The sequence below is a fragment of the Pelecanus crispus genome, chromosome 2, assembly GCF_030463565.1.
Source record: "Pelecanus crispus isolate bPelCri1 chromosome 2, bPelCri1.pri, whole genome shotgun sequence".
In the NCBI taxonomy this organism is placed as follows: Eukaryota; Metazoa; Chordata; class Aves; order Pelecaniformes; family Pelecanidae; genus Pelecanus; species Pelecanus crispus.
Window position 1 is genome coordinate 174,341,878 of NC_134644.1, and position 13,178 is coordinate 174,355,055.

Sequence of the window (13,178 nt, forward strand, 5' to 3'; positions counted from 1 at the left end):
CTTATTTGTAGGCAGAGCAAGGCCTCTACAATGAGGTTCAGAGACGATGCTCCCAGAAGGAGAAAGGTCCTTCCTAGAGCCCTGATTACACCAGATGCCAGATGAAGCATGAGGAGGACCACAGGCTGTGAGTGGCCAACAACCAGGAGGAGCAGAGGCAGGCACACAACAGAAAACAAGATCCCAAAGCACAGGAGGATGTTTGGTCTCAGAAGTTTTCCTAGGAGGTACCAGTGTGACAGCAAATTAATAAAATAGACACGTTATCATGGGAAGAGCGCTGGTCCGAACCCCTCCAAAGCAGACTCAGGGGCACGTGTTCTGAGCTGCATAACCTTGCAGGGAGGTTCTGAAGCACAGAATATTCCCCCAGCTTTATTTACAAAATCTGGGTAAATTTAGAGCTGAGCATGGAGAGATTCATTAAAAATAAAATCAAATACAGATTGGTTGAAGAAAGTATAAATGGTAACATATAGATGTGAGAACCAGCTGATTGATGGCAACTAGGTTTGCAGACAATTGCGATCACGGCACAGCTATGTGCGCCTCCTCCAAACACCCAGATCTGGAAAATAAAGGACACCTTAAAACAAAAGCAGACTGACAAAATTAAGAGACAATAACAGAAAGCTAAAGAACGGGATCGGAGCTAGAAGGCACCAGGGTAAGGAGACACAAGACCAAGACACAAGACACAAGATCAGCGCTGTCCTCTAATGATTCATGGAAATGGTGCAGGGACCTCAAGGACCAGCAATTCCTAAAGAATGCAAGGAGCACAGCCCAAAACCGGACCTGGTCGCCAACGTAAGAAGAACCAAGGATTCAAAGTGAGGACTCGGTAGCCGGCATCCCTTGTCCTCTGTGTCACCAGAAGTAATCCTGACCAGATAGATACCTTGGACACATGTGCCTCGGTGCTCATGAGGATGTGTTATGCGAGAATGAGTGAGAGCGAGTGAAATAAGTAAAAAATAAATCACCTTTCCCTCCTATATGGTCTCCCATCGAGCTCTGTGCAACCTCCAAATGATTTCTAGCACAGCAGCAATTTTACGGAGAAATTACTCAAGGAGTTCATCAGTGGAGTTGGCTTTTCTACGCTTTTTAAACGACTAATAATATAGTTTAATCAACTGTTGGGCAGGTATAATGAGCTGGCAACATGAATCAGTTCTCCTGTAATAAATTATCAAGTCTCGTAGCTGCATGGCGTCACAGGCTGAAGGATTCAAACCTGTTGCACGGATCCGAGTGGATCTGAGAAACGCTGCTAGAAGAAAGCACCCGGTGCGTGGTCAGGGCAGGCTCTCAAGTCACTCAGCTCAGATCTGCACTGCTCTGATATCTGCACCGGGTATTAGCCACGACCCACAAAATCATTCAAGTCAGATGATCTCTTTGGGGACTGGCTAAATGTTTTAGCCTCTAAATTCCACCCTGATGGCATCTTCAACCTGACAGCAGTAAGTAAATGACTAAGGACTACTATTCTGATTATATTTAAGAAATGTTGATTTGCTCTTACTACTAATCCTTAAAACACTACTCTGATTTCTTAATTTTTTTAGAGCTTCTGTACTACGATACAGAAGGTTACTTATTAGATGTAAACGTCCTGGTGATGGTACCTACCTCCAAAATGTGAAATAAATATTTCTGTAATCCCTACAGCCTCTGCAGAACAACCAAAACGTGTGTATTTAACTTGGAGGCTGTCTGTGCGATGCTTTATTAGCATTAATAGGTGTAAAATGCTGTGTAAATTTAGAGAAAAAATGCCAGAAGAGATTAAAGAGACCATGATTCTCCAGTCTGGGAAGTTTGGACAGGGAGGGGAGGACTATATAGTTATAAATGGTGCCTAGAAGGTGATCAGGGAATGATTATTCCATCCTTCTCATGAACCATGAGTAAGGAGGTGCCCAGTGCAATGCTTGAGCAGCCAGTTGAGGAAGCACTTTTCATGCAGTCCGTAATACAGTTGTGCAACCCACTGCCATAAATACCATGTGTTGAAGAAAGGACAAAATAAATTCACAAAAAAAAAAAAAAAAACCAACCAAAAACCACAAACCTGCTGACTATTATGAGATGATGGTTTGGTGGCAACCTGTGGCAGCTGAAAACCAAATGCTACCAGGCTGCAGGGCTTCACTGCCAGAAGCTGAGAGGTCCCAGCCAGGAGAAAGAGCCCTTCTCTCTGTGCCACGTCTTCTCCTCCTCCTGTAGGTACCTGCCAGCCCAACAGTGTTGGGCAGATCCTGGGCCTGACCCAGAATAGCTGTTCTCATGGTCTTACATCTCCGTTATTGGGTTGTTTCTGTGGGGAATATCACAGGAGCAAGCACCAAAGCCAACCAATGGCCCAGCCTACTGTGACAGTCCCTGCAGAGGGACCTGGACAGGCTGGACCAATGGGCCGAGGCCAACTGTATGAAGTTCAACAAGGCCAAGAGTCGGGTTCTGCACTTCGGTCACAACAACCCCATGCAACGCTACAGGCTTGGGGAAGAGTGGCTGGAAAACTGCCTGGCAGAAAAGGACCTGGGGGTGTTGGTTAACAGCCGGCTGAACATGAGGCAGCAGCGTGCCCAGGTGGCCAAGAAGGCCAACAGCATCCTGGCTCGTGTCAGGGGTAGTGTGGCCAGCAGGAGCAGGGAGGTGATTGTTCCCCTGTACTGGGCACTGGTGAGGCTGCACCTCGAATACTGTGCCCAGTTTTGGGCCCCTCAATACAAGAAAGACATTGAGGGGCTGGAGCGTGTCCAGAGAAGGGCAACAGAGCTGGTGGAGGGTCTGGAGCACAAGCCTTCTGAGGAGCGGCTGAGGGAACTGGGACTGTTTAGCTTAGAGAAGAGGAGGCTGAGGGGAGACCTTATCGCTCTCTACAACTGCCTGAAAGGAGCGGGTAGTGAGGTGGGTGTTGGTCTCTTCTCCCACGTAGTTAGTGATAGGATGAGAGGAAATAGGCTCAAGCTGCACCAGGGGAGGTTTAGGTTGGAAATTAGGAAAAATTTCTTCACGGAAAGGGTGGTCAAGCATTGGAACAGGCTGCCCAGAGAGGTGGTGGAGTCACCATCCCTGGAAGTGTTCAAAAAATGGGTAGATGTGGCACTTCGGGACATGGTTTAGTCTAGTCTACCCTTAATTGGTTTAGTGTGGACTTGGTAGTGTAGGTTAATGGTTGGACTGGATGATCTTAAAGGTATTTTCCAACCTAAACGATTCTATGATTCTATGGGCCAAAGCATGCGGTTGCTCTATCCATCCATACCTGGTGCAGACGGCCACTTTCTCCGGATCATGGATGTAGGGGCAGCTCTCCCCGCGATTACACTTGCCAAAGCGGTTGTAGTACATACAGTACTCCTTCTTCTTTTTCTTCTGTTTGGCTTGACGAATGATGGCCAAACTTCGCTGAACAGCACGGCTAAACACAGAAAGACAGACAGGGTCAGGTAACATCTCCAACTTCATCGCAACAATGACATAGGGGAGACAGGTCAACAGCACCTGAAATCACAGAGGAGCCCAAATTTCACTTTGATGAGAGAGTGAGATATTCAGGAAGTTCATGCTGGGCCATAAGCTCTTAGGTCTTTTTTATTTTTGTCCAACTTCACCCTGAATCTTTAAAAACTCTGCAAGATGAGGCCAATCTCCCTGGAAACATCTGCATTTGGTACACAATAATCCCTTGCAGCAGGACAGGTTGCTGCCAACTGCCTAGAAAGCACCTCTGCAGAAGAAGACCTGGGGATGCTGGGGAACAAGGCACCCCGGAGTCAGTCAGGTGCCCTTGGTGTGATGACACCAATCACATCCTGTACGAGCAGGAACGCAGCTGGGAGGATCAGGGAGGGGATCTGTCCCCTCTATTTGGCACTTGCAAGACCACAGCTGGGCACTGGGTCCAGTTTGGGGCTCCCAGTATGACACAGACAGTGATGGATGGCAGTGCGTCCAGTGGAGGCCACCAAGATGGTTGGGCTGGAGCACAGGACATCTGAGCAGAGGCCACGGGCTGACTTCCTCAGCAAGGAGAAGGCCAAGGGGGTCTTATTGTCCTCTGTGGCTTCTTAATGGGATGGTGTAGAGAAGGTGGAACCAGACCTTCTCAGAGAGATAAGTTGGAAGGACAAGAGGCCTTCTGGGGCAGGAGGAAGGACAGCAGTCTCCAGAGATCCCTTCCCACCTCCATGACCGTGATTCTCTCCTATGATTTTATGAGCACGGAGAGACCTTCCTGCAGTTTTGGGGAACGTGGTGAGGCAGAAAACATCCTCTCCCATGCTGAGCTCATGCAGCACAGGATTGCAAACGCTGAACTACTTAGAGGGCACTTCAGCACATGTCCCTGCCAGGTGGCCCACTACACTCCCCCGGGCCATTCAAGGTCTTCAAGTGGGCAGCTGCTTATGGACCTCAATGAATGAGGGCCTACGTGACAGCCGCAGGAACACAAAGTAACACCAAATACCAGAAAAACTCACTATTAATTGCCTGGTACCACTAGAAGTTACTTAAGGATATCAAAAGTTTCTTAGCACACGTTTTCCAGAAGCTTCTAGCCAAAGAGGTAATTACCCAGGATCTATATAAATGTATGGGACCAGGAGGAAGAGGGGAAGTGTTGAGATCTGGGTGAATGCAACACCACGGAGGGCACGTTTGATCTCTCCAAGCAGATAATTAGATGGTGCAGCACGGTCAACTCAAGTTTGCGGAGGACACAGTGCTCTGGATGGGGCAAACAAAGCCACTCGCCTTTTGTTCTCTGGGTAGTTGTAAGCATTGCTTCCTTAGAGACTAAGGATAAATATTTATATATATAAAATGATTTTAAGATATGTATAATATATAAATATTATATAATATTTATGTATTCCCACAGTCATGGGCCTCCTGGTGTGAGAACCACAGGTCTAAGGGTCACAGTAGCATTGCCCACAATAAATAGTCACTCAAGGAAACTATTTTAGAGGGGAATGCACATTTTTACCTCTATAATTACTGATTGTCTGCAGTTCTCGAGTTAAAATGCAATGAGAAAAAGACAACTTCAGCCAGCCAAAATGCTGAATGTGAAAGCCCCATTTCAGCATCAGAAATGTCACCACCTCTTTTACCACGAATGGCTTGGGGGACACCAAGCTCCACCACAAATTGCTTCTTGGTACTTGAGGTGCTTCCAAGGCTAATGTAAGGCAAGCCTTTAAAAAGACTATTTCTTTGCTGAAATTATGATATTGAAAAAAGGCTCTCCCATAGTCAACACCTCGGCTATTTGTGATACCTGCCCAGGTCACCAGCACGTTGAATGCACAAAGAAAACATTTGCAAGCTGGACTCTAGCGCCAATTAACTCCGATGGCACATTTTAAATTACTTGCTATTAGTGGTAGGATATGATAAAACATAGCTAGAATCTGGCATGATGTCTGTATACAGACATCTGGAACAGACATACTTCAGGAATAAATTTTAGTCTGCTACAATTAAGAGGGACTTGTCTGCAAACGCTCATACTTAAGGACACAATGATATGTGGCACATCTGTAGCACAAAAAAAAAAAACCAGGCAAGGAGAAAGCTGGCAGGGTGCTGAACAGCAGCGACGTGCCGTCATTCTCCCATACACGGTGCTTTCCAGTTGCCACATGACAGGTTCCCCAGTTTGTGAGTGGGACAGCGGGAAGGACAACCCACAGGTTTGCTGCGTTAAATTGGGATGGGCTTCTGAGTTGGGGGAAAAAAACCAAAATACTCCTTGAGAACAATACAGGTGATTTCAAAAGGGACTTTCCAAGCAGGATTTGGCATTCTTTGCTCGCAGAAAAGTGTTGCTATCCATTAACAACCTTTCAAACCTTTTCCAAGCAGAAACCATGGCTTTCTGGGGAGCTTAAAAGCACCTCATAGCAGAGGCTGGGGGAAAAGCAGCAGCCAGAGCTTCACCGAATAAACAGCCAGTTAAATAGCCGCGTCTCAAGCTGCTGACACCCTCCCGAGCATAAATCATGCGCAGCATCCAGAGGGGGAGCACGCCGTTCCTCCCCGCGAGTACAGACCTGGCGATGTATCGGCTCGTAGCTGATCTGTTCGGGCAGCCGGATGGAGAGAAGCCAGGACTGGGCGTACAATGCAACCTCGCTGTTGGAAACAGAGAAAAAAACACAAATAATTTCCTCAGAATCATAAAATTCTGCAGGAATTCGCGTGGCCCTCAGTATTTTAGGTCCACAGAAACGATCAGAGGGGTGGAACACCTCTGGTATGGAGAAAGGCTGAGAGAGTTGGGGTTGTTCAGCCTGGAGAAGAGAAGGCTGTGGGGATACCTTCTTGTGGCCTTTCAATACTTAAAGGGGGCTTGTAAGAAAGATGGGGACAGACTTCTGAGTAGGCTTTGTAATGACAGGACAAGAGATAATGGTTTTAAACTAAAAGAGGGGAGATTCAGACTAGATATAAGGAAAAAATTCTTTACGCTGAGGGTGGTGAGACACTGGCCCAGGTTGCCCAGAGAGGTGGTAGATGCCCCATCCCTGGAAACATCCCAGGTCAGGTTGGACGGGGCTCTGAGCAACCTGATTGAGTTGAAGATGTCCCTGCTCATGGCAGGGGGGGGTCAGACTAGATGACCTTGAAAGGTCCCTTCCAACCCAAACCATTTCATGATTCTATGATCTTATTGCTTAACCCAAAGCAAGCAGCTCCCAGAGCCCAGATGGGTGAGGATGCTCTTTATGGACCTCAACGTTGCCAGCACCTCCAGAGTAGCCACGGCAAAAGGGCTCCTTGCCAGCTCCAAACACAGCGGGGACCTTTCCCCTCGGCACCCAAACGTGCCAAAAAACCACATTCTGGGCAACCCGCATGCTTGCGCTATCAGTCCAGCAAATTTCCACGTTCACCTTGGCTGTTCCCTGCAGCCGGGCGGGGAAGCCCAGCGCCTGCTTCCAATACGCACATGTACATAATTAAATTGTCCTTGACTTGTGTAGGAAAGAATGAATTGAAAATAAAGGCGGTATCTCAGCTTTCCAGGTGGTACGAGAGTGGCTCAGTCACTCACCTGCCAGCCCGGGCGTGTTGGAGAGTGAGCGAGTGGAATTTGATAGCGCGGCACCGCGCTCTCCCTGCGCGCAAGCTGTCACTCGGGCTGCCGGCGTCGGCGAAGCCCCATCTGTTCCCTCTGCAAATAAAAGCAGTTGGCGCAGGCGTGATGCCGTCACGGGCGGCACATGCCTGTCGATCAGAGGCATCGAGCAAGCTCCGTGCAATTCACCAGCAAGCGCGTTCAAGCTTGCCACAAGCTCACTCAAGCTTGCCATGAGCGCGTCAAGTATCAACTGGGCATTTGAGCCACCACTGAGGGGCTTTTTTGCAATTTTTTTTGGGCTTCCCCCTCATTGCAGAGCTGCCTAGCTGTAGGAGCATCTTTTCAACTAGTTTTCAGCGCTAAAATAAATTCACATCAACTTCAGGTTGCTCCAAAGATGCCACAGAGCATCTCCTGGTAAGGACGCGGGTTAAGAGGCCAACGCACTCGAGCAAGGTTGACCTCCCAACTGATGCAGGGAGAAAGACCCAAATTAAAGTCTGACCATTAGGGTAGGGATAGAGCATCCCTCAGCCCTCTGCAATGATGTTTAATGCTCCTTAAAGCAAGCTCAGCAGGATGGGCTATACCAGGAGCCGGCTCCCCAGGGCAGCAGACAATCTGTCTAAATATTTAATACCCGAGCATAAAAGCAGACTCTCGGGGACGAACACGCCCGTGCTTGTGTGCCATCCTTTTAGTTAAAGCAGCCTGACAACCACATCTTGGCCAGAAAGGAGGAATTGCTAAAGAAATAATTAGCTAAGTAAATAAACAAAGGGTGCAACAGCCTCATGCCACTGGTTTTTAATTTATATATACCAAAATACATCCACGGCATAACGTTTGGGGTTTTTTTTTGCCCAGCTGCTATCTTCTGGCAAGAAGTCATGCTATTATACGTGGACAGGCAACGTGCATCTCCCATTACAGGCTCTTGCTGTGAATTAACTCACAGCCTGGAGGCAGTTTAACCACCCAAGAGCCCATCCCATCCACAGCAAAAACCAGGTGAGATGCATCCATCCAGCATTCCGACCAGGTCTGGCAAAGCATCAGATTGGCAAAGAAACCCTTCATCCATGCTTTCCCACTGCCTAATTACTCATCACCAGCGCAAATCATAGAATCACAGAATCGTTTAGGTTGGAAAAGACCTTGAAGATCATCCAGTCCAACCATTAACCTACACTACCAAGTCCACACTAAACCAATTAAGGGTAGACTAGACTAAACCATGTCCCAAAAGTGCCACATCTACCCATTTTTTGAACACTTCCAGGGATGGTGACTCCACCACCTCTCTGGGCAGCCTGTTCCAATGCTTGACCACCCTTTCCGTGAAGAAATTTTTCCTAATATCCAATCTAAACCTCCCCTGGTGCAGCTTGAGCCCATTTCCTCTCGTCCTAAATCACTAAGGTTGGAAAGGTTCTCTAAGATCATCAGTCCAACCATCAACCCAACACCACCATGCCCACTAAACTACGTCCCAAAGTGCTACTCATCTCCGAACTGTTAGAAAACCACCTAAATATTTACCCAGGAGGAGACAGCCCTGCACTGCATAACGCTGCTGGTTAAGAAGTTCCGTAACTACGTGTTTCACCATCAATTGGGATTTACAGAGGAAACTCGGGCTCCGGCACAATGGTATTTTTAGAAGCCTTTGCATCGTGCAAAAAGAAGTTTAAATAGAAGCAAGGCTCTGTGAGCATCAAAGCAGAGAGGAGGAGATGCAGGAGAGTGGGTTTGATGTCTCAGACCTTTAGGGAGGTCCAAAGAGCCCAAGTTTTGATTTTTAGAATAGTTACCAACTCAGGATGCCCAGTTAGAGCTGCTACCAAGAGATTTGCATTAATAAATACAAAGCATCTGATATTTTGCAGACAATGGAGATCCAGGGTGTATCTGTATTATCAAAGTAACCCATGTAGTGTGAAACTGGGGCTGAGCAAAAGACACCAGAGAACTGGATAAGGGTTAAATTAAAAAATGAGGAGCTGAAATTTGCTGCAGTCTGGACTAAATTAAACAAAAAGTCAAAATGATGCCCCCAGGGCTTGACTCTGATCTCTGGGAGTCTCATTTGGTCCAGACACAACGCACTTTTTTTTTTGCAGGACAGGTGCCAGTCCCAAATCTGCCCCATTTTTCTCCCCAATTGCTCTCCAACCAGGGAGAGCATCGGCATCAGGATGCAGTGGTACTGTCGGATCAGGAGAGCAACTCGCACATCCCGTATTACAAGTGATAGGACGAGAGGAAATGGGCTCAAGCTGCGTCAGGGGAGGTTTAGATTGGATATTAGGAAAAATTTCTTCACGGAAAGGGTAGTCAAGCATTGGAACAGGCTGATCAGAGAGGTGGGGGAGTCCCCATCCCTGGAAGTGTTGAAAAAATGGGCAGATGTGGCACGTGGGGACATGGTTTAGTGGGTATGGTGGTGTTGGGTTGATGGTTGGACTGATGATCTTAGAGGTCCTTTCCAACCTTAATGATTCCTAGTTTTCACTTTCATTAAAAACTAATCCAGCCACCAAGCCAGGAAACATGAAATTGCTACTCTCCCCTTAACTGGTTTAGTGGTGGACTTGGTAGTGTAAGTTAATGATTGGACTGGATGATCTTAAAGGTCTTTTCCAACCTAAACAATTCTATGATTCTATGATTCCTCTGTCTTGCAAAAGACCCTCGCTGCAAAGATTTAAAGAAGTGGCATGGCAAGTTCCTCCCGCATACAGGCTCAAAGGCAGTGGGAACAACAAGGGGAGGAAAAAAAAAAGGATGGAAAAAAAACCCACCTGCTGGGGAGAGCATCAAGAACTGCACATTAAGGGCTTTTTAACTGATTACACACAGCACAGCGGCGTCAGGCTTGGTATTTTATACCCTGCATAAGGGACAGGTGTTTTTCTCTCTCTGCTTTTCTTTTTTTTTCTTCCTCTTCTTAATGATTTAGTCGGTTTGAAGCGCATCATCTGTAAGGAAATACACAGCCCGTGCAAACGGGGTTGTTTCTCTTAATGCATCATCCCAACCTGACACTGGCTGCTCCGGCGGCTCTCGGTGTTATCAAGCGCGAGCGTTGAGAAGTGATTGTTGTACCTAACCCAGCCGTGAGACTCGACGCGTCTCTCCGGAGGGAGCGGGAGCTGTCATGTTCATTAAATGCATGATTACAGCTATGATTAATAGCGGGGGCTACAGCCTAACTCCTTTTTTTTTTTTTCCCCTGCTCCTCTGAAGGAATCCACAGCCGAGCGGTCCCGCGGTGTTTTCTGCAGCATTTGCCTCCTCCTCAAAATTCCAGCTTTTGAGGGAAAAGGGGAAAGAGACACAATTTATCCCCATCAAAGGCTCTGCAACCACAAAAAAATGCTTAAAACAAGCGGGTTGGATGCTGCACCCCTCCACCAACACCCATATATTAATTAGGACATTTTTCTTTTTCCATAACCCCAAAACACAGCTCAAGGGGGTCCATCTCCTGCATCCTGGTCCTTCTCCTCCAGCAAAAGATTGGCAGAGATTTGCCTCGGCAGCCCGGGAACCACGCTCGGGAGCAACGGGTGGTGTTTTTCAGGATGCCAGCACGGGGAGCAGGATGCTTCCATCCAGCTCCAACACCCCTGCTCAGCTCCTCCTCGCCCAAGGGCTGGCGATGCAACAAATACACATTAAAAATCAGCTGCAAATATTGCACGGAGGGAGCACGGTTAATTATTACCTGCTTAATTATTTAGGAAGGACTTTATTGCTCCTAGGGCACAGCTCAAGGACCAGGACCTTATCATGTGGAAAGGTCTGTTTGCACATCTGATGTAGTAAATTATTTTTTATATGGTGGAAACACTGTAGAAAACGGAAATAGCCTAAAAAAAGGGAGAAGTTGTAGAGCCGGGGTGCACCGGGACCAAAGGATGCGCTAGAGGGTGAGAGCATCGTTCAGGTGATGGCCTGTGCCCACCACACAGGTCACCCTCCTTGGGGACAGAGGAAACCACCGAGCCCATTGCTGCCCGTCTGCTTCAACTGCCCCAAATCGAGGATAATTTACGGAAATCTTACACAGGGAGGGAAACAACCAGGGCTTTGCCCAAGCGACCGCGGCCGGCAGATGATCGGCTCTGCCATCCAATGCTCCAACTCGGGGATGACTGTAACGGGGTCATCCCAGCTTCCTGTTATTTTTTGCCTATCAAGGGAAGGGGTTTTGCCATTAGCTGCACCTGCTTCTGCTCAGCCTGTTTCACACATGACCCTAGCACCCAGGAAAAGGCTTCCTTGAACTACACCGGCTCCTTTAGTAAGTCCCATTATAACCTCGCTTTGCCCGCCGCAGCGCGGGCAGCCTACTTTGGAAACAGCCAAGCAATTCATTTTGCGAGGCTCTCCTTCGCTTTATTGCTGAACAAAAAGTTTTGAGGCTGCTACTGGGGGAAATTTATTTCTTTAATTATTATTCATTTAAGTGGGTTCCACTGTTTCAGATGATCAGCACTAGCAGCTGCCGGGGGTAATTTATTTTACTCACCGGACAGCAGAAGCCCTCACTCTTCAGAAGGTAACAGCAAAACAAGGGATGAGCTGCCACTACATGAGCGCAGCTTTTCGCACTCTCCAGCCTGGTTGCACCCCAGCTCCTAACAGGAACATGCATGTCCCCGGGTCAGGCGGTCAGGGGTGTTTTAATAGTGAAGCAATCTCAAATAATGAAGGTTCGATGTTGTTGTATGAGCAGATGCTTGCAAGGAGCTCGGAGTGGCTGCCACGGAACATCTCCCCAGCTCTGCAAGCTCTGGTCTACACCAGTGCTGGATCTAGCGGTGCTCCTTGAGGAGCCCAGGTCCCTGCCCACCAACGCCTGTAATCCCAGAGTCAAGGGATTGAGCTCAAAAGGGACCAAGGGACTGAGCGATCCCAAAACCAAGGGATTAAGCGATCCCAAAACCAAGGGATTGAGCTCAAAAGGGGTAAGAGACTGAGTAATCCCGAAGTCGAGGCATTGAGATTGAAGGGGCCATGAAATTGAGCTCCATAGGGGAAAGGGATTGAATAATCCCAAAGACAAGGGATTGAGCTCAAAAGGGGGAAGGGATTGAGCAATCCCAAAACCAAGGGATTGAGCTCCAAGGGGGCCAAGGGATTGAGCTCAAAAGGGGGAAGGGATTGAGCAATCCCAAAGCCAAGGGATTGAGCTCCAAAGGGGCCAAGGGACTGAGCTCAAAAGGGAAAAGGGATTGAGCAATCCTAAAGCCCAAGGATTGAGCTTGAAGGGGCAAGAGATTGAGCAATCCCAAAACCAAGGGACTCATCTCAAAGTGCTGAGCACAAGTGGGCCTCAGCACAAGCGACACCAAAACCAGCCGAAACCTGAGGAAAGCAACACTCCAGTTTTCGCTCTTCTCACACCTTGGTGCATTGGGTTGGCCTCTCCTCCACCAACTTCTTCCTTACCCCTCCACCACTCGGTCCCAACGTGTTCGAGGTGTCCACTCTTAAATCTTTCCCTTCTTTTTTTAAAAAGCCAAGCGGCTCAGAGGAGAGAGCATCGCTCATGCAAGTCCTCAGCTGGCCCAACGGTGGTGCTGAGCACTTTATCATCCTTACAAATGCAGAAAGTGCATTTCTGCAGCGCTCAGCACTTCTAAAATTAGTTGGTAAACAAAGAGCCGAGAGTGCACTTTCTTCCAGTACATGGCTTCTTGCGCCATGGTTATCTTCCTCCTCCTTTCGCCGAGCATGGAGTTCTCCCACTGCATCTGAAACCGTGTTCATGAGCATCAGTCATCTGTCTTCAGCATGACGCAGCGGAGGAGCTCGCATCTTCAGTCTCCCCAGCTGTGCACTAAGACGCTGTCATAGCAGGGTGGGGAAACTGAGGCAGGAGGGGAAGTTACACAGCAGGATGGAGGGAGGGAGATGCAGGGAAAGACCCTCAGCCCTGGAAGGTCGAACTCAACCATGTGTTTAGAAATAATTTGCTCCTCTGCAGTCAGAGCCAGAGCCGTGCCACCATCACAGCTGTACTGGGAGACACGCGGCAGCAGCTCGGGAGAACTTAAAG

The 13,178-nt window shown here is 48.1% G+C and overlaps 1 protein-coding gene across 1 annotated transcript in view; it reads right to left on the reverse strand.

Moving 5' to 3' along the window:
- Positions 1-13,178, reverse strand: part of ZC3H3 (zinc finger CCCH-type containing 3) — a 188,592-nt gene that overhangs the window by 41,880 nt on the left and 133,534 nt on the right. The window contains exons 6-7 of the mRNA XM_075705699.1: positions 6,078-6,159; positions 3,281-3,436 (exon numbers count right to left, since the gene is read on the reverse strand). Coding sequence (XP_075561814.1) covers positions 3,281-3,436; positions 6,078-6,159 — 238 coding nt within the window. The remainder of the gene's footprint in view (positions 1-3,280; positions 3,437-6,077; positions 6,160-13,178) is intronic.